General features: G+C 40.0%; 1 protein-coding gene across 2 annotated transcripts in view; it reads right to left on the bottom strand.

Annotated features, from left to right (window-relative positions):
- DMD (dystrophin) overlaps positions 1–22766 on the bottom strand; it is a 1878371-nt gene that overhangs the window by 1497418 nt on the left and 358187 nt on the right. For both annotated transcript variants that reach the window (XM_054566574.1, XM_054566573.1), the window contains exons 5-6: positions 13980–14072; positions 5122–5294 (exon numbers count right to left, since the gene is read on the bottom strand). In XM_054566574.1, the coding sequence (XP_054422549.1) occupies positions 5122–5294; positions 13980–14072 (266 nt within the window). The remainder of the gene's footprint in view (positions 1–5121; positions 5295–13979; positions 14073–22766) is intronic.

Raw genomic sequence — 22766 nt, 5'->3', positions numbered from 1 at the left:
GACCTCACAGGCCTGGCTTCACTGAGAGATTTCCAGTGTCGAGTGGCGGGAGATACAGTTACGGGGTGGTATTGGAATGAGTTTGCGAAAACCTTGGCTGTTAATTCAAGGAATTAACAATTTATCCCAAGAACACTGAAAACCATCACTTCAGAGGTCCTTTACCTCTTTTTCTGGATCATAGTTGCCTTTGAGAATCTGACGAGCACTATGAAATGTCTACCCAGACAAAGACCTGTCCATATCTTTAAATAGAATTTACATAGAATCTTGGGCTATTTGGAATTGTCCATAGGCTCCTGATTAAGAAACCATGCTCTGTAAGGGAAGAAGTTACAGGAGGGGCTTACCTCTTATTTTCTAAAACCAAACTCAAAATGAACGTCCAATTTTTATTTCTCATTTGACTCTCGTTCCACTTTTTTAATGGCTCCTAGCCTGAATAACTCACCAAAATTGTATACACTTCTTAGGAAGTCCACTCTCCCCCCAATACTCTAAATTACACAAAACAGCTAACAATCTTTTAGGACTTAAAATATGTATAAGTTCTGAGCTGCCTCCGATAGTAGGGAGACTCTAAGAAATAAACATTAAATTCTAGACTATCCAGGGGAACACGAACTTCACTATGCAACCTCTGTCCCTATCTTCATTCCTGCATGTCTCAGTAATGGGAGTGAAAAAGAATATAGGTGGCGGAGTGTGGGGAAAACTAGTTTTCTCTCCTACAGTACAGTAAGCAAGGTTCAATGAGTACGATGGGAAAACATAAAATTGCTTCTGCATTCGAACCCTTTTTCCCCGCTTCCTCAGGCCATGCGCTAATCACCCGGGCGAGGAGTTATCTGAGTCAGGTAATCTATTTGAACGTCAGTGTTTTCATTTTCAAAAGAAGGAATTGTACGGAACGGCCTTTGAGGTCTCTTCTAGAATTAAAATTATTCTAATTAATTGTTTTAAATCATTAAAATTCATCATTAATTAACATTTTACATAACGATGATTTTCAAATGCAGGAAGAACTGTAAAACTGACCGGCTGCAGAGGAAAGCCCACACTAACCTAGACCATAACCAAGGATCGTCGGTTTTTTGAAGAAACCAACATATTGAATAAGACAACAGAGAGTGGCAGATAAACAGAATCTTCTATAAATTCAAATCATAACTCCATCACATATTAGCCAAATGGTCTCAGGTAAATCTCATAACTTCTCTGTGCCTCAGTTCTCCAATTTGTAATATGGGGCTAATCACTGTATCTATGTCATGAGAAACAGATGGGATATTTCATGGAGAAGAGTGCCCACAAAACAGTAATTGCTTAAAAACATTAACTTTGAGTATTTTCTTCTGTGGTTAATTATGTTTATAAAATAACAACAATTCATTTTCAATTTATAGATGCAAGCCAAGAACAACTATACTTAAAGGACAGATACAAATGTTAGAAACGTTGCTAATGCAAGAATGATAGATAATATGATAACAAAAGGGAAGGCGGAGAGGAGAAAAGAGAGGAAGTAAGTGTAAGTGTGATAATTTCCTCATTCTTCATATCAAGAGGTCAACAGATCTTGTCTAAACTTGAAAGAAGGTGCACCATTATCATATTAGGCAATACAGGCAACGATTCCAAGAAAAAATAATGATAATAGTAATCAAATTAAGAAATAGATGGGGAGGAGAGGTAATATTTGTGGGCTTTGTGGACCCCGAGAAGAAAGACTCATCCAATGTGAACCTCGAGAAGGAATTGATCTGCCGAGATTAACTCCCCATGTTTTTATTACTTATTTAATAAGTAATGGGAGCCTAGCAGACATTGACTAGGAGGATCTGCTCAGCCTGCACTCAGCTTCCCCACGATGCCCTGCCTGTTACTCCATGAATCAACAGTTGCAGGCCAACCCTGGTTTTGTCTCTCTACCAAAGGACTGAGACTTGCCCTGTCCAATCAGAACTGTATGACTTGTATTTCTCATTTACATAAAATGGACCTAATTGAGAACCTGTGTGGGGACTTATGCCATAAAAGGTAGCCGCCCCTTTGTCTTGCTGGAACACAATTTAAGTTGCTGCCTGAATCTGTGTCTCTGGGACTAGAGCTCCTTTTGCATCAATAAATGCGCTTTATTCTTTATTCCAGTGTAAAATTACAATTGGTTTCCAGTGTCATATTAAGGAGTAAACCCATATACTGTCATTTATTAACTAATCTGGAAATAAAAATACATAATTATGACCATCAGAAAGAATAAAAGAAGTGGGGACAGTGACTACTTCTAGGAAGTGGAGTGTGATGGGAGGCAGTCGGGGTCGTGAAGACACTTCTGTTTGATTTTTTTCTTTATCTTACTCTCTACTGTCTGGCTTCCTTTTTTTTTCTTTTGGCTGTATGTATTTTATTTTATTTCATGGGATCGATCCTTTATTTTTTCCTTGTTTTATTTTTCAGTTACAGTTGACATTCGACATTATTTTATGTTAGTTTCAGTTGTACGGCATAATGGTTAGACATTTATATAATTTATAAAGTGATTCCCCGGATAAACCTAATACCCACCTGGCGCCACACGTAGTTACTATAATATTCCCTAGGCTGCACTTCACATCCCTGTGACTATTTTGTAACTACCGACCTGTACTTCTTAATCCCTTCACCTTTTTCACCCGTCCCTCCAGCCACCACCTTCCTATCTAGCAACTGTCAGTCTGTTCTCTGTATTTAGGAGTCTGTTTCTGTTTTGTTTTATTTTGTTCTTTAGATTCCACATATAAGTGAAATCATATAGTATGTCTTTCTCTGACTTATTTCACTTAGCATAATACCCTCGAGGTGCATCCATGTTATTGTTTGACTTACTTTTAAAACCATTTGCTGTGCTATTTCTATGGTAACAGATTAAAATAAGCAATTAGGAAGAAAAAAATTAATTGCAACGTAAACTTACAGCAACTTACCTGTATAATTTGAGCATACTTTTAATCAATTATCATTGTTTTTCCCACAAACATAGAATGTGGCTTCCTTTGAACGACACCATAGTGGACTTTGTGTCTTAATTTAACCTAATACTTTTAATTTCTTTGATATTAAGAGAAAATTTAGCCTTAAATAGATATAAAGTCACAAACACCCTAACCTCTGGCAAGGCTATTTGTCAATCCCTAATGCTCTATATTAAGTGTGTGCCTTTGTTCTATATAGCCTCGTCATTCAATCACTGAAATCAGGATACCTCGTGACATTCCTAGGTATACCAATGACAATGACCTTGGAACAGAAAGTTCAACCATTTTTTTTCCTTAGATAAATAATAGGAACATCTGTCAGAGACAAAAGGAAGAGAGAGATGATTCATGAAAGCATTATCAACTGTGAGAAACCTCTTGAAAAGTAACTGTTTTGCATAAAAAGGTAATTATGGATGATTCATTCAATATGACAGGAGAGAATATATAAATGAAGATATTTTTCCAGAGAAAGAGTGGGTCAGGGACAGACACAGAGGGGCAATCTGGATATGTTTACTGTATTACTTACAAACATATACAGAAATCATGAAATAGAATATGAACGAACATAGCGTATGAATATGCTTGCAGGATTGAAGTCTTCCACTTGCAAAGAAAATGGTGAAGAGCCAACAAGGACTGCATAACCTGATCCTTGCTATTTCTGTTTTTCTGCAAATGTGTACAAGAACAGTATGTTCGGGCCCTTACTGGGAGCATGGGGCTGCATAAATGAGGGCTGACTTACAACGCAGAATGAACGTCTCCACCCCTTCTCACTGGGCTGTACAGAAGCTGTGGAATATTTTTCTTCATGTTATACTTATGAAAAACTAGGTGTTACCATTGCTTAACATGCCCACTGAGTGGGTACCTGCGTCCTTTGGAAAATCAGGCTGCTAAGTCATTCACCTGGAAACTCAGTCTGGCTGGGGTTAATGAAACCTAGCTGGAGCAAGGCCCCCCGACAAAGATGCTTATGTAGAGAGCCTTTTTGCTCCTGGATCAAGCTTTACCATGAAAATGTGTATTGGGGAAATTTCTAGAAGCAAAATTGGCATAGGAAAATGGTAGACTCGAGAAAAGAAAGATTAGCTGCATTCAAAACGAGGGAAGATACAGTCCAGTGGCATTTCAAACTCCAGTTAATAAGGCAATGTATTTGCCCCTGGGGATTGGGCTGGGTAAGAGATGGATAATAGAAAACCCAAAGTAGGTATTCCTTAGGGTAAATGTATTATACAGGTAAAATATATAGCGTTTACATATTACATAATATATATATATATGAATGCATTATATGTGTATTTACCATGTTGTTTTGCTTTTTCTTGAACTGTTATTAATTCATTTACTGAGCTCTTTTACACCGAAAATGCAAACAAGTATTTTGTTATCTTGGAAAATGTAATATTGTATGAATAAAGTTAAAGACATTTGGTTCACTGAAAGACACTGAATTTTTTCTATAATACATCAAGTGTATCAATTTCTTTGACGTTCCAGAGCAATTGTTTCTTTGGATACTCTGAGCACTGAGTCATAGAATCATTTGTGATTGGCTCTTTGCCTTAATTGTTAAGATGCTCAAAGCCTCTTCTAACCTGAACTATAAAAATATACAGGGCCTCTTGGTATTTGCTATCCAAGCGCATATGGGACAAGCCGAATGTTTGTTTTCCTAATTATTACTCTGATGGTGGTAATTTTACTACAGCTACTCACATGAGATAAGGAACTGTTTTTAGCTGTAGAAACTCATACTAACACACTATCTGTGTAGAAAGACCAGCTGCATTCTTAGCAAAGTTAAAAAAAAATAACGTTGATTTTCTGGCAGAGCCCCAATTTCAAATACATTGATTCCCTCTTCCACCATGCTCCAGTCACAGTAATACCGTATTTCAACAACTAAATGATGTATCACATGAAAAACAGGATATTCGTATTCAGCGCGTTCCAGTGAATGGTTAGATCTAAATGGTCAACACATATAACGCATTGCATAGTGGGAAATGATCTGGAACCACACTGAAGAAAAAATAGCAGTCTCTAAACCAATACTTAAAAAAATTATTCAATGTCTGTGCAATCCCCTTACCTATGACTGTGGATGAGAGCATTTAAGGCCAGACCATCAGACCAGCTGGTGGTGAAGTTAATGACATTAACCTGCGGATAATTACGAGTTGATTGTCGGACCCAGCTCAGGAGAATCTTTTCACTGTTGGTTTGTTGCAATCCAGCCATGATATTTTTCATTACATTTTTGACCTGTGTGTGGAAACAAAATTGCATAAGAAAATGCATTCCCTGAATAAGAACCCCACAAACTTAGATTTGAATGTCCTTATCATCAGTAATAAATAATAGGAACTTTAGGGTCAAATAGTAGTAAGAAATGATAAATTCTACCAGGACTGAGTCCATACTAATTAGGAGTCTCTTGTGATTGATTGGTATCTGTGATACACCACTGATTGAACATGGTTAACACCACTTCTGGATTATGCCATGTTAAACTACTAATTTCATATTTTTAGAATTGATCATCTTCTAACTTTCAATGGATTTGCTAGAGAAGAGAGTGCACAAAATATGAGCCGCGTTAACCAGAAACTTAAGCTATATTAGTGTTTAATTAGTATTTAGGATAAGAAGACTAGCACAGTGATTAAAACAATGGGCTTACTTTTTTACAAAACTAGGTTCAAATTTTGCCTTTGCTAGTAATGAATTGTGTTCATGGGGCAACTTAACCATTTTAGGACTGTTTCTTTAACTATACATACAACGTTGCTGTGAGGATAAAAGGACAATCTATAGTAAGATAAGACCTCCAGGTTTAGACTATACCTTAAAATAATGCCGATCATGTTTACTGACCAAAGTGGGGAAAAAAGAAGATAGAAATGACTTTGCCTATTTAAAATAAAGTACAAAAAATGAACAAAAGAAGGGAAAGGAATATTTATCCCTAAAAGCTGTGGATGTGTCACCTTGGTTTTTGTTTTGTGGCAATTTGTTTGCGGTAGTCAGTCTGGTTTAATCCATGAGGGCTTTTTTCAGTGTAAGGGATTCACGTACTAGAATGGAAAGGTTTCAAAATGCCCGAAGCAGGGGTCCACAACACTGTACTATTTACGAGGCCTCTCAGGCCGCGGGAAATGCCATTTAAGAAGCTGCTTTTGTATTTAAAAAAAAAAAAAAAAGGTAAAAATCCCATTGGAGATACGTGCACAGCGCAGGCCTTCAGGGGAACACAGAAAGCTCATCTCACCTCTCAGGAGGCGGTTGGAAGACCTGCTCTAGAAGCACACTGTCCGCAGCTGCAGGACCTCACCTGCTGGGTTGGGGGGCAGGGGCTAAGGAAAAAGAGGGTTTGGCTGGGCCTGCCTCGCTACCCTCGACACCGCTATTTCCTTATTTGCTACCTTTGATCTTTCGGACCTGGTAAGCAAGTCTAAGAGCTTTTCTATACAACAGTCTTAGACCCAGAATAGGCATGTCACCGAAATACTTGGTCTCCAAAGGTGTGAGGTGCCAGTTGGTGGCACCGAGACCCACTGTCTCCTATGTGGTAGGGCAAAGGTCAGTCTTCTCCCTGCCTCGAGAAGGAAGAAGGAACTGGAACCCCCCCCCCCAAACAAAATAACCTTGGAAGGGTCATTCCCGACAGTGTCTGGCACGGAGGCAACAGATGCAGACAAAATGCCACTGGGGTCTGGCAGGTTAGCCCTGAGGTGATTTCTTTCTTACTTGTCCTCCCCTCCACCCCTTCAGGTTCTATCTGCTCCATCCCCTGGCACGTGTTAAAGGCAGACGCTAAGGGGTTTAAGGTCTGTGGGGCAGATATGGAGAGGTGGCGCAAAACCTTCTACATGAGCGCATGTGCAGAGTGGTTAGATAGTGCCAGGCCAAGGGTGCTGTCGCGTGTGCTGGGCTCAGGAACAACGTCAGCTGGTGTCTGTAAGGAGGCCGGCTCCTTTAGCAACTAGGGCTGCTGCTCCGTGAGCAGTCATGGCCCCCTTCCCAACACATGAGGTCACTCGGACTCCAAGTGCAGGAGTGCGGTCCCGTGTGGCTCAATACCGCCAGCCCTAATTCTTTCCTTCCGCTGTGTCAGCTGTGGCCTCGCCCGAAAAGTCCCCTTGTTGGAGGAATTTGGCCTAGTCGTTGAAAATTAGGTATAAGCCAATTGCCAATAGCTGGAGGCAAAGAAGCCCAACACCCCGGCTGCCTTGGAAACGCAGTGCGAGGATTTTATGCAATGGAGATGATGGAGATGATGTAGAAGATGAGGGCTGCTGTGGAACAGTGCGGAAGTCCATCGCGGGCCAGCCCACGCCCTGCCACCTGTGGTCCAGCAGCATGGCGTGGGCAAAAAAGAAGAGAGCCCGCCGAGTGGAGGGCCCCCAGGAACTACAGCGGGTGAGAGCGGGAAGGAAGGCGGCTGCTGCTGAGCAGGCCCACCCGGCAGAGAACAAAGCAAGTCAACGCGAGATTCAACGTGGTTGGGGCGTAAGCTAGACCTGACCTGACCTGGCGCGCAGCGTGGGATAGTGGGGTCAGGGGGCGGGACCAGACAGGATGCACAGCTCCAGACGCACAACCCACTGATTGGAGGAGCCAGCCAGCTCCAGGTCAAAACCTGCGGGCCAAGCGGTGGCGCAGAGGCACTAGGGCCCCAGACTGGGCTTCGTTCCTTCTTCCCCACTCCCTCCGCACCGGAAGGGAAGTGGAAACCCAGACTCTGCGAAAGGAGATAAAAATACACCAGACTTCCCGTGTATTTCTTTATTGTTTTCTGAACGATTTCCTCTAGGCTTTGTGCAATGCAAATGCCATTGAGTAGGTTGTTGTATTTCAGAGCTCATTCTTCTTACTAACCTAATGCCGAAATCCATTCTAAACATTTTTTTCTAGATTCCAAGAATGCAATGACATCTCATTATAGAACAAACCGTCTACATATTCTATTACAGGAATGATTACTAGGCTACTTCGTTGTGTAAGACAGACTCCTTATTATATACTTGAAGGAATTATATAAGTAAACGTGATTAGGTTTTACGGCCAAGGGCTTTCTTTTTCGTTAGTATAAGGTCTATATACCACCACCACTTGATGAGATGATGAATATTTATTGGGTATTCTAAATATGACATTTTATTTTGCTGCTTTAGCCATGCAGAAGTTAACAAACACCCCTGGGGAAAATACATATTTTAACACCTCCAATGTTAGTCACCTTTTTTATGAAAGATTCAATGCAAATTTTAAGATAGACTATTAAATTTAACTTTCAAATACTTGAAAAGAATTTAAGATGATGTTTTGTAAACGTGGTAATGATGTGAAATCTTTGCATGTATTTGTCACCATCCCTTGGTTAAGGGAGGATTATCCAGTTTTCTTAATTCCTTCCTGACCTGCTTATTTAGTCAGTTACTCAGTGAAAAAAAAATTAGGTCACATAGTTATGAAAGATACAATTTTTCTCATCATTTTCTAAAGTTAAGACGTACACAGCCTCCATGTGCAGTGACTGTCAGATGTATCCTTTGTGTCCTGTGCTGCACCTGGGTCAGAATCAGCAGACGCTGGCGCAGTAGTGGTGATGGATTTGCACTGATCGGGGTAAGCCTCCCATGATGAATGGGACTTATTTCTGAAATGCCTAGCCAGACTGCCCTCTATGTGCATAAAGGTAAAGGACAACCCAGTATTCAATCCGAAACTCCTTTAGCATCATTATGTCACTAATCAGCTATCAGCCTCAGCAAGGTTTTGCTTGTACTTAGGTGCTAATGTTCCTGAGGGGGGGGGGGGGGGGGGAATAAAGGGCAATAGGAAATAATCGGTTCTTCTTTTCCTGAATAAAAGACAGTTACCAAGAAATCTTTATGAAGGATCAACCTTCAGTCAGACAGTGAGCTGGTCCTAAGGTGAGTCTTTCAGCAGAAATATTGGGTTGGCCAAAAAGTTCATTCACGTTTTTCCGATAAGACGGCTCTAGTAGCACTTAGTTGTCTTTAACTCCTTTCAGACAATTTTGTTAGATTGTACTGTGACAGCTGTCACATCAGCGTGCATATGCATTTAAAAAAAAACTTATTGAAATTGGTGAATTTTTGCGCAGCCACTTTAGTATTGAAGATCGAAGAAGATAAATAACATTTTCGGTGTACTGGGTCTGGCAGAAGTAATGCCTGCTTGAGTGTAGTTGGTAGAGTATGTGAATGTCTTGCACAAGATGGACAGCAATTTGAACATTTCACCTAAAATGTCATATGGTATACTTGAGTGTAATATTGTTATGTTATAGAAATGCATGCTTATGATTTTGTAATAAAAGATTTTGTAATTAAAAAAGGGGTGTTATTTGTGCTGGACCCTGTATTATGCTTTATTATTTCAAGAAAGGTAAAAATGCAACTGAAACACACCAAAAAAGATTTGTACAGTATATAGAGAAGGTGCTGTAACTGATCGAGTGTGTCCGAAGTGGTTTGCGAAATTTCTTGGTACTATTGACATTTTGGCCAAATAATTCTTTGCTCTGGGGCTGTCTGACTCATTGGAAGATGTTGAGCAGCACCCCTGGCCTCTACCCACTAGAAGCCAATAGTGGGAGATAGGCAACATATTCAAAATACCCAAATTCAAAGTTATTGGTGAAAATGAAAAAACTGTGTCTTTTATTTTCCAGAAAAATCGTAACGGACTTTTTGGCCAACCCGATGTTTCCCACACTCAGGGCTTACTGTCCTTAAGAGAGAAAGACTCAATGTAAACAAATGTGTGGGTGCATACAGCTATCCATTTGTTTTTAAAAGGAAAAAAACTGAAATGTCTCTGAGCAGTGATTTCAAAAAGTTAACGAGGAGTTAAGTGGGCAAAAAAGGTGTGATGGGCCTGGGGAGGCACCACCAAGACTCTCCTTCAAGGAAGGGCTCGTTGCTCCTGTTGTCACCAGGCAGCCTTCAGCGGTCAGTCTTCTCAGGGACTACCCGGCATAGAGAGTCACCTCACCTATGGTCACACCCTTCCTAGGGCAGGCCACATTTAGTAACTGATGAAAGGAAGTGGTCTGAAGACCCAGCCATTTCAGCCCCACGCAGGACGACCCTAAAGGTTCATGCTAACTCCAAATTCCCCATGCGGTTGAACGAGGCTGTCGTTGGCTGTGCATGATGGCTCTTCTCATTCCAGGCATCCGCTCCTTTCCACAGGTGTTGGTCCTGAAGGCGTGCCTTAATTAACACCCTGCCTGCTTAACTCAAGGTCTTCTTCCCAGAATCTATCCTGTGACTAAAAGGAGTTGCAGCAGAGGGATAGAGATAGTCTTCTCCAAGGAAAGCATCAGAGTGTGTGAGGCCTGCGGAGGACCAGAGCGAGAACTGTCTGGCACAGAAGGCACTAGGTATAGGTAGGCAGTTCACAGTGAGGGCTTTCAGCAGTGCTTTCAAGAACAGATCTGGAACCCATCGCTGTTGATGCCTTTTATTGCTGCTGCCGCTTTTGGTTTCAGTATTTCCACATGGACAAAACATTTCCCTTTGAGGAATTACTTTATTCGGGAAACAAACAATAAAGTCACTTGGGGTGAGATTGGGTGAATAGAGGGGGTGTGGCATAGGGGTCAGACTGTTTTTGGTCAGGTGTGCTCGTAACTCGCCCATCATGAAATGGGCAAATGCACTGAAAGAGTCTTCAAAAGAAATTCACCGACGCCGAACGCAGCCTCTCACAACAATGCCAGCTGGTACACTAATACAGATGGGTTCCAAGAACACTCACGAAGTGGGGGAAGCCTGTACTACAGGGGGCCTGCCCTCCAGAAGATAATTCTGGGTTTTGGGGAGTCTCCCTTGTAAATCATAAACATTTCTATCTGAAGTAGCCCTGGGAGTGAGTGTTCCCTTTGAGTTAGCCAGCAGAGCTGGGGCCGGACCTCTGCTAACACACCACTTTTAGCAGGGAGTGTTTTTATCTCCAGCTGGTTGGCAGAACTGAGCAGAACACCCTAAAAGGACCATTTACACTTAAAAAGAAGGAAGGAAAAGATGCCAAACACATGTTATCTACTTCACACTTTTGTTCAAAGCTGCTTACTCTTCAATATAGGCATTATTTTCCAGGCTGACAGTTTGAAGTGGAAACTGGAAAAACAATGACAGGGGAAACAGGGTTGGCATTTCTGAGTTTTTACAAATTCAAAAAGAAGTCCTCCACCGCGCTATTAATAACATAGTATGCAGCACTGGAACAAAAGATATACACATCTTTCCATCTTTTAATGCCATTCTTAATCAGATAAATCTGCAAAGTACATTAGGTTGACCAGAGTGTTCTTTAATCTTTGCTGAGCTTCAAGGACTTCTTTGACTATTTAATAGGCAGGCAAATATGTACTGTTGGTGAAAGACGGTATCTTTTGCGATGCATTGGGTTATGATGAGAAGTACTGAGCAGGAGGAATTTTTTTTTAAGTCTATTTAGTAGTTTTAGAAGAACAAGGCAGTGTGACAGAAGAGAGGGATAAGATAAGGAGGCAGAGGCTGGGAAGGGTCTGGGTCCTTGTAGTCACAAAGATACGGTGATTCAAGGACAGAAATGGAAAACAACAGACAGGTCTCAGCCAAGGAAAGACGGCAAAAGCATTCCTTCTGGTTTCCCTGGGCGTGAAAGCCCCTACGCATGCTAGTAATAAAAAACGAGCAGGTTCACAAGCAAATGAAGAAAGCATCAAACAGGCTAGCTTGGAAACTCTATCTTCCAGTGAGTTGGGATGGAGTTGGAAACGGTTTTGAGGAGATAAGCAAAGGTGAGAACATAGGAGAGACAGTTTTGATGATAAACACAATTCAGATCGCCTTTGGGGGTCCTGTTCAGGCCTCAGTTCTCCTGAGGGCTTTGTCACGACCAACATCTGCACAGTACAAAGTATTTTCTTACAAGCTGGTTTCCCTCCAAAAGCCATTTTTTTTTCCAGGCCGTAAGATAAATAAAACCACGGATAGCCCATTAGAAACTTCTGGTAGCAATTTTACAAAGTCTGGTTAAGTCTGTTGAATTTCACGATAGAAAAGATAGCCTTGGGTTTTGTGTGTCTTTTCATTTCATATGGGTAACACTTCAGCTTTACTGTAATTTACACACCATGGAGAAGGGGTGCGGGGGCTGTTCTTTTCTCAAGGTAGTTTGAGACGTACTGAGCAACAGAAGTGAACCAGTTGGGTGCGGAGCCCTACGTTGCTTTGCTGATTCTATATGATACCATCGCTGTGTGAAAAAGGCCCAAAACTGAATCTTGGGTTCGTTTCAGGCTTGTATGAGCTCTCGTCTATTGTCAGCTACTACGGTTACTGTCTCTCACTTCCCATACTGCTGCGAAATAGGATTGAGCCTGTTCAGTGTTTAGAGAAAAGAAGGTATGGAAATGGGGATCCATTAGGAGAACACTATGGTCTACATGCTGTCTGACTCTGTGCGGGACCAACCTCCAATTCAAATTAAAAGTCAGCCCTACTGAAAAAAAGTAGTGATAGCTGCTACAATAAGGAAGAATTCAAAGATTATGCTCCGTGAAAGACGTGAGATACGTTCAATAAAAGAATATGTGTTATATGATTCCACTGATATGAAATATCCAAAAATGCAGGCATATCAAGACAGAAAACAGATTAATGGTTGCCTAAGGCTGGGGGGCGGGGGAGGGGTGGGGAGTGACTGCAAATGGACACGAGATTTATTTTCAGGATGGTGGCAACGTGATAAAATTAGGTTATTGTGTTGGGTGTACAACTCTGTAAATGTCCTAAAGTCGTTTATGGATTGCAGAGAGCAAGGGGACTATTCCATCCTCCTAAAAGCGGGAAAAGCCTTTGGGTGCCAGAACTAAAGCAGCGTGGTATACTTTGAAGTTTACACTTAGAATGGGTACATTTATAATACATAAATTATATCTCAAAAAAAAAAGCTGTTTCATAAAAAAAGGAATCTCTGCTATTGAGAAAAAAAAAAAAAAAAAAGCAGGCATCTCAATTATCCTCCAAGCTCTTAAAATATGAGTGGAAAGCCCTAAGCAACCGAAGTTATTCATATGATATACCTCCAATGAAAGCGGTGCAGTGCACTGCACTGTGTGCTTTACAGGTATTCTCTCATTTAATCCTGACAAGAAATATACATGTTAATTTTTATTTTTTCTAAGTTTTGACAGCGAGGGAGTTACGGCCTAGAAAGTGATGGTATTATACCCAATATTACTAACATGGCAAATGGCAGGGTGCAATTTAAGCTCGTGTTGGTCTGACTGAAAAAATGTATACTCTTTCCACTAAACCAAATGACCTTTTATCTGTTTGGCAGAGGTCCTATAAATATAGGCATTCGGAAGACCCTATGCTGGGGTAGTTCAGGGAAAAAATGCAATTTCCAAATCAGATTATGAAGTCAGTTTGTATGCACAACACATACTCATACAGAATACATATAATCATATCCCACTAATTAATTTTTTCTTAGCATTGATTTATATTGAGAATACACAAGATTCACAAAGTTTCATTCTTTCGGGAGTGGTTAAAAGGAAAAACACCTTTTATTTTATAAAACTACGTAGATTGACTTAAAGGTAAGTAATCGAAAACACATATATTTGAAAATTACTTTTCTTACCTTGTTGATGAGATTTACCCTTTTTGCTTCATCTCTCCCCAGTGAAATAAAATTTAGAAAACTCTTCCTGCACATGTGCTAGAACCTGCTTTATAATCTGCTTCTCTTTCTCATCTGAAATAACCTTAGTTGTGCTCATTTAAAAGGTAGCGCTCTGGAGATGGGCTTTGTATTGTTAGAGATGTACATGTTTGCTTTGAGGTCAAGGGCAAAAATGAAAGCAAGAACCAGCAGCGTGTTCCCCTAAAAGGAAATACTCATCAGGATTCTTACCTGCCAGTGGAGGATTATATTCCAAATCAAACCAAGAGTCAGTTTGTGATTTCCATCTACTATGTCACTGCTTCCGATATTCACTAAATCAACCTGTTAAAGATAAAGGGAAAACATTTGAAGAAAGGAGGAAAAACGTCTACCTGGAAGGAAAACAGAATCCGAAGGTAATTGCATTAGCTATTTTCAGAGCCTAAGCATTGCCGCTTTTTAAAAATAATACTAAAATGAAACAAAATGCATTTGGAAATGGACTTTCTCTAACAAACTAGTGCCCCCAAACACATTTACAAAGAGATAGGAAATGAATGTACTTTTATCAGTATATCAATAGACGACTGCAGATTAAACAGGCTAATCAGAGTATCTCCAAATAAAATGCATAACAATGATAACTCATAAAAAAGGCCTAAAATGGAGATGTGCTTCCTAATACATAATTGAAACAAAAAAAGAAATTTCATCAGTCCTTTTATCTCGCTCAGAGGAATGCTGTTATCATTAGGGATGACTACATTTGACTAAAATGCCCTTGCTTTAGAAACACATATTAGAATTCTAATAAATAATGGAGCTAACAGCCAGCTCTGTTCCCTCTATTCAGGGCTGAGTTTGAGAACCAAAACCTGGAAGGGCTTCATTTTTCAAGGCAAATCTTCTCTCCTGCCCATGTTCTTAACATTTTTAGTAACCATTGGCGAGATGAAAATTGTAACCACAATGAGCTAGCATTACGCACTTATCCTAATGGCTAAAACTGAAAAACAGAACATCATATGCCGATGAGGATATGGAGAAACAGGATCTCTCACACACTGCTGGCAGAAATACCGATAGCCCAGCTACTCTGGAAAACATGTGGCAACTTCTTACAAAACAGAGCATGCGCTTATCATACAACCCCACAATTGGACTCGGGCATTTATCCCAAAGCAATGAAAAGTGATGTTCATGCCAAACGCTATACCTCAGTGTTCATACCAGCTTTATTTGTAACAGCCAAGCTGGGAGCAATCCAGATGCCCTTCAAGGGGGAATGGTTAAACAAACTGTGGTATGGCCATACTATGGAATATTACTTTGTAACAAAAAGGAAGGGACTGTTCATACACATAGCAACTTGGGTGAATCTCATGGAAATTATGTCAGTTGATAAAAAAAAAACAAAGTCGGTCTCACAGAGTTACATACAGTATGATTCTATTTATATAACCATTTTGAAATAACAAAATTAGAGAAGTGGAGAACAGAGTAGCAGTTGCCAGAAGTTAGGGAGTGCACTGGAGTGGGGTGGGTGGGGTGGGGTGGGGTGGGGTGGGGTGGGCAGATATGCTTATTGGGCGGTGGGAGAGTAGGAGGGATCCCAGTGGTGATGGGTGTGTTGTACACATTTGGGGATGAAACACCAATGCACACATGTGAAAATGGTGTATAGAACTAAAAACACACATGCATAGACATACGAGGACAAACAAAACTGGAAAAATATGAATACTATTGATGGGTTGTCTCAAACTTGATGGCCATGGTAGGATCATGCTATCGTTTTATAGTATGCTACCATTGGTTACAGCTGGGGTAAGGGCGCGCAGGCTCTCTCTGTATCATTGCTTACAGCCATATGTGAATTTACAATGATCTCAAAATGAAAAGGCTGGCTAAAAAGGAAGCATCCAGGGATACTTTAAAAGAAAATATCACAGTAAAGCCAATAGGCAACGTCAGAGTAAGCGCTATATACAAAGGGATGAAATTGTCAGAGTACAGTTGAGGGTCGAGGAGTTACTTGGGTTTCTCTCCCTATTTCCTGTCCTGGGCTCACTGATCGCTTTGGTTGCATTTCCTTTTGGCGGCCTACCATTTTGTCCCTGGGAATAGTGACAGCCGTGACCTGAGAGAGTTCTCCACTCACGCCCCCATCAATATCTTCACGAAATAGCTGAGACTCATTTTGGCTAAAGCTTTCATTCTCTCAGGCTCTAAACCCTTACTGGGAAAATGACCCTGATTTCTCCTTCCCACTTGTTTTTTCCTTCAGTGAGATGGGTTCACCGTTCTGTCACTCGATGCTAAAACATATTCCTTATCATTCATCTTAATTTTCTAAATTGTATGAATTATAACTTGGAAGTATGAAGCTGTGTTGGAAATCCAGGTGAAAACAATAAAAAGACTACCAAACTTCGGTCTAACTGTCAAATCACTCCAAATTACTCCCCACGTAAACTTATTTGCAGGTTAAATGGATAATTAAATTTGTTTTTGTATTCCAATTATATAAAACTTATGGGTCAGGTAGCTTAAACCAAGTAAATGATATAGAAAAAATGTAGAATCATTAAATAAGGATAAAAGATCAAGATGCATGTCCATAATTGAATTCCACACAAATTTATAGTAGGGGATATTATTGCATTATTCAATAGATTAGAGGTGGGTATCGTACCACGGAACTTACAGAGAAGGAAGAAATGCAGCTACCATCATGTTTTGGGTTATAAGCTAATCTTTGTACTGTTTTCTATGTCAGTATGTATGTGTTTATGTGTGTATGTGTAATCTCATTGTTATTCTTTTAGAAATATTTTTATAGCTATAACCACACAAATATATTATTTTACACAAATGCATGAATGCGATCTCATACATTCCTCTCTCCTGTTTTTCCTGAGTTTTCTTTTCCATTTTGCTTGCTCCCCTTTCTTCCCCTGACTTTTTTTCTAATCTGACATTTAAGGAAAACCTTACTTTCATATTTCTCTCCCTATTCGAATGAACATTGTATGTGTGAGTGTGCATGTATGATATCACGTACACACAAATCTAAGGAGTTTTATACTATACCCCCAAAATGGCACAATATTCAAGTTCTATTGAATATTGCTTTTACTAAACAATAATCCGTTTTATTCATTCATTTTAATGGCTGCATAATATTTAATAGTTTGGAGGTACTATAGAGTATTTAGCCAGTGCCCTGTTGTTGGACATTCAGTTTGTTTCTAGGGTTGTGACATTCGTTTTGTTTCCTTTGATTTGCCACTTTATACAATGCCGGAATGGACACCGTGCATTACCCATCCTCAGATACTGATGCTTCCATTGTTGTAATAGCTATTCCCAGGAGTGTATCTACAAGAGCAAAAGGGATATTTATTTTTCACTTCAGTAGGTATTTCTTCATAAAAGGGATTTAGCATCTAATATTTTAAACATAAAACTTTAAGGATAGGCTATTCCCTTACCACTAATGTGGGTGGTTCTGCTTTTACATTTTGCCTGTCTGATGAGTGAAAAGATACTGCATTATTAATTTAATGTATTTCCATGATTTCTAGTACATTTTGGAATTTTTTTATATGACTGACCATTAAAATGTCATCTGTGAATTGTCTGTTAATATGCTTTGCTCATTACCTATAGTGTAGTTTTCTTTTCCTTAATTTTAAGAGCTCTTTGCAACTAACAGCTAACATTTGCTAAGTACTTATCACATGTAAGATATGATTATAATCAATATCAATTTTATTACTTCCACATAATAGACTTTTGCATTTATATTCAAAAGTGAGATTGTCTCAAACAATTAATATTTCATTTTGTGTTTGTTGACTGCTGGTAGTAAGGTTATTCTGCCATCACAAAAGGAATTAAAGTGCTTTATCTTTTTTATATGATCTCAAATATCTTAAGATATAGGAATTATTTATTCTTTAAGGATTAGGTTAAATTCACATATGAAGAATCCTGGTATATTTTCCAGTGATAGGTCTCTAATAACTTACTAATGTTTTCTAAAGTAATTAGTTTAATTTTCTGCTGTTCTATTATCAATTTTAGTAATTTGCCTTGCAGTAGGAAATTAACTATGTCCTGGATTTTTCAAAATAAGTTTTACAGAACTACTTATAATATTTTCTTAGTTTCTTCTGTGTCTGTGATTACACAGCCTTTCTCATTACTAACCTTCTGTAGTTTTCATTCTCTACATATTTTCTTTTGTTGTGATTAAAAGAGATATATCTATTTTTGTTGATCTATTCAAAGAGCCAGTTTTGTACGTACCCGACCTATTGTTTTTTTACTTTGTTTAAATTTTGAATCCACTGTTCATTATTGTTTTTTAATAATCTCTTAAGATATAGACTTAATTCTTTTATTTCTATCTTTAAAAAAATAAAGGCTATAAAATTCTCTTTGAATACAGTTTTCAGTCTACCCGCATCATCATCACACTAAAAGTATGAGATAGGTACTATTTTATGTCATTTTACAAGAGGGTAACAGAGTCTCAAAGATACAAGAAGCTTCCACAAGATTTAAAAGCAGGTCTAGACAGACAGGAGAGACAATTCTTTAATTAAATCTGGAGAACTCTTCATGAAGTACCTTAATAACCTCTCTCTAAATTAAAAGCTCTTGCACACCACCATGTAGACAAGGAATATTATTTGTTTTGGTTATGTTTTGTCTCCTGGTGTACATCTTTTCTTTAAACTACCAAGGACTATAATAAAAATAATAATTAATAATCTCTACGACTCGAGAAGAGGGGGGTTATTTTGTCTTGACTGAAAGGGATCGTACATGGGCTTTATATTACTACTGAATGCTTCTTTTTTACAATCCAGACCATTTTGACCACAAATTCTCATGTGCTTACTTAGTGTTATCATGCCATATTTCTTACCATAGAGCTATGAATAATATGCTTCTTTAAAATTATTACTAGGTAATCTTAAATAATCATCGTCATGCTGCACAGTGGCTTCTCTCTTTTCCTTTACATATTTTTTTCTAATATACGCTCTGGAATTATACCTTTCAAGGATTCTCATTCTAATTTCTAAATAACCATGAAGACAGAAAACAAATGAATAATTATGTGTCTGTCTAGTAAGCAAAACAAAAGACATTTATGACATGTATGTTAATAAATGGACACAGTGTGAGAGAATGTGTGTGCGTGTATCAGTGTTGTCTGAGGTCATTAAGGACAACGAAAGTTGTTTTCCTGTTTTGCAGAATGAAAGCATCTGATAACAAGTGAATAGGTGTGAAAATAGATATTGTATGCGAAAATTAAATAGCTGCACTGAATTTTTGCAGAAACAAGTTTACCTACACATGAAGATTGGTTTTAGGAGTTCCTGCAAACAGGCCTGAGACTTTACTCATGAAGCAATGTTAGATTCTGGCTCAGAGTTTTGTATTATTATCTGGGGGAGATGCTTTATTCAAATGTAATTTTGGAGGATAGAAAATTCTCACCACTTGCTTTGACATAATGGAAATTTATTGAGGCTCCAGCAGAATATTTCAATGTGAACTGAGGGAAATATCCCTTGAGTCAGAATGAGCAGGATGCAAAAATGCACCTAGGAAAACTAATGAACTGCTTTTTGGAATAGTCTATTTTTGTCAATTCCATAGGTGTGAGGGCACAGATTGCAGAGAATTCTGTTCCCATACTAATACTTAGGCTAAAATATCTGATTTTGTACAAAAATGTAACTTTGGTAATTTATAATTAATATATAAGTATTTCAGAGAGCACTGTTCCTTCCTGGTATCCCACCTCCTAAGTAAGCTTGCTAATAACTACTGGACTATAAAGAGAAATTAATTCTCTTCCACCGCTGATTCAAGAGGGCAACGTTTGCTTTATCCCAGGTTTTATTTTATATTGTTTTGCAGAAAGATAATTTTATTGAGATACGATTAACATATACTTCAAACCTCTGTAGAAGATAACTGCAAGTATACATTATGTAAACTTTGACAAATGTATACAATGATGTAACAAGCACTGCAGTCTAGAAAGCATGTTCTAGCCCTGGCTGGTGTGACTCAGTGGATTGAGCCCTGGCCTGCAAACCAAAGGGTCGCCAGTTCAATTCCCAGTGTAGGGCACAGGCCGGGGTTGCGGGCCAGGTCCAAAGCAGGGGGCACACGAGAGGCAACCACACATCGAAGTTTCTTTCCTTCTCTTTCTCCCTCCCTTCCCCCCTCTAAAAATAAATAAAATCTTTAAAAAAAAAAAAGAATTTTCTAGTTCCACATAGGAAAGCTATACTTTTTGTCCCAGTCTTTTTTCCTTCTTTAATTTATTTTTTTTTAATTTTTAAATTGCAGTTCACATTCAATAGTAACAGACTCAGATACAGAGAACAGACTGACAGTTGCCAGAGGGGCGGGGCTGGGAGCTGGGTGAAAAAGGAAGGGATTAAGAAGTACAGATTGGTAGGTACAGAATAGTCATGGGGATGAAAAGTAGAGCATAGGGAATACAGTGAATAATAGTGTAATAACTATGTATGGTGCCAGGTGGGTATTGGAACTATCGGGGGGACCACTCTGTGAAGTACATGCTTTTCAAACCACTATGCTATACAACCCAGGTATTGTTTTATCCCCAGTTCCTTCAGGGCATGGATACAGTCTAGCATTGTCAATAGTATTTTCTACAAGCTAAATTTAGATATCTTATGTTGGTTATAATAAAATGATTTATACATATTATTTTTATATATTTAAGGTTCAAGAATACTTCAGAAAACCATAAGATTTAAAGCAAAACTGGACTGTGATGGTTCAATGAAAGGAAGTTATCAACCTGGACAAGTTTATATTATTTTCATTTAGCTTTATAGAAGGAATACAGGAATGAGTTCATTGACCCTAGCTGGTACACACTGAGTTTAGAATGAGGAATATTTGACATGACAATAATTTCAGTAACCAGTCAAATAATGAAAATGGAAGCTCTTAGTGCAGAAAAGAGCTAAAGAGGGGAGAAGAACAAAGATGAACAAAGCAAGGGAGCGATATTCCTATCGCGTTTCTGACAAAATTTAGGAGGGATAAAGCTCTGACAAAATTTTTCATGCTTTTTAAATTGGTGGTAGTGGCAGGGAGCTGGATAAACTGTTCCAGTTTTGGTTTGTGAATAATTTAAGCATTTGTAGTTATTTTTTTTAATTGGGGCAACATTGATTAATAAAATTATGTAAGTTTCAGATGTACAATTCTATAATACATCATCTGTATTATATTGTATATTCAGCACCCCAAGTTAAGTCTCCTTCCATTACCATTTATCCCTCTTTCCTCTCTCTATTTCCCCCCAGCTCCCTTTCCATCTGGTGATCACCTTATTTTTGTCTGTCTATGAGGTGTTTTTTGTTTTGTTTTTTCTCTTAACCCTTCCACCTTTTTCACCTAGCCTCAGCAGGGTCTGCCAAGATCTCCCTTTGGATATGCCACTTGTGAAGCTAATTGGATCCTGCTCTGATGTTGTCTGAATTTGGCCACTGGGGGTGTTGTTCTGGAGTCTCTTGGAAGGAAACGGTTCAGGTAATATCAGACACTGCCTGTGATGGGCCCTGGACAACCTGTTTGGCACTACAAAGCAATCCACAGTTTATGGCTGCCTTTGCTGGGCCCAAGTATATGTAAGAAAGACCAAGCTATGCACTGAGGCCAGATTTTACCAGCACCAGGCCCAGGGGCAGATCAGCAAATATACCAGCCGCCTTTCAGGCTCAGTCACTGAAAGCGCCTCTGACAGTACTCAAGTTGCATGCGGCAGGTTCTCAATGAATCACCAGGTAGGGGTGAGTGGTGTTCACCAGGTTATTGCAGGTTCAAATTCAGTGCTGGTGCTGGTGCTGGTGCTGGCTCTGAGCCCACTCAGCAAATTTCCCAGGGTTCACCAAGTCTAGCTGCTATTGGATAGGTGCTCATGCAATTTTTGGTAGGGTGGGGTCCCAGGGAGTCATCAGGGTAATACCAGCAGAGTTTTTCAGCCCCAAACAGTCCAAAAGTTGGCCATGTGAAGGGAGGGCTTTGCACCAATTGGCATGTGAGGGAAAAATGGCCCCTGTACTAGAGCCATACAACTCAGTCTGTCCCAGATTCTGCCATGAGCCCCGTCTTAGCAGGGCATGGAAGATGGGGTTCGTGGATCTCCTCTGAGCGGAAGGTGTTTTCGTCAGGCTTGGGGGAAGGTTGAGGGAATGGTCCCCGCCTCAGGGCCACACAACTTAGACTGTTCCAGATTGTGCCCAGCCCTCAGCAGGGTGAAGGCACCAGGAGTTGAGAGGGTGGCTATGCCAGGAACCCCGAGAGTCTGCCTAGCAGATCTCCCATGAGGGGGTGGGTGGTGTCACTCAGGTTCACGAGAAAGTGGGGGGAATGGCCCCCATTCCAAAGCCACACAACTCAGTCACTGACAACCCCCTGAGTCTACACCCAAGTCCAGGCAGCTGACTCCTCAGTAGGGGGCAAGCTGCACAGGGTGGGGCGACAGGGAGGCCAGAGGGTGGGGCTACTGCATTCCCCCCAGGCTGAGGCTGCACAGAGGGAATTGCACCACCCAAGAAAGATAGCATCTGTGGTCTGGGAGAGGAATTCAGCACGTGGATCCTGGCAGCTCTGCCAGAACTCTAGTCCCTTCTCACATGACTCTAGTCTACTCTGCCCTCCCTCCACCAAAGCCACCAAGAGTGGCTGCAAATGAGATTTTGTCTGTTGGCCCTTTAAGAGTGTGCCTGGGTCTCTAGAAGACTCCTGTCTCTCCCTGGTAGAGAGAATCCCCATTGATTTTTACAGCCAGATGTTATGTGGGCTCGTCTTCCCAGCTCTTGCACTCTGGGCTGGGGAGCTTAGCTTGGACCCCACACTTCTGAAGAGGATCCTTTGCAGCTGAATCATCCCTCTAGAATCTCAGCCACCACCTGTGGGAGCAGGGCCATGCCTTTTCACGTCTCCACGCTTCCTACCAGT

This window comes from Pteronotus mesoamericanus, unplaced genomic scaffold (assembly GCF_021234165.1).
Source record: "Pteronotus mesoamericanus isolate MK-2021 breed Mesoamerican mustached bat unplaced genomic scaffold, CSHL_Meso_final contig_173, whole genome shotgun sequence".
In the NCBI taxonomy this organism is placed as follows: Eukaryota; Metazoa; Chordata; class Mammalia; order Chiroptera; family Mormoopidae; genus Pteronotus; species Pteronotus mesoamericanus.
The sequence above is the reverse complement of the archived record's forward strand: the minus strand, read 5'-3'. Positions and strand labels throughout refer to the sequence as shown.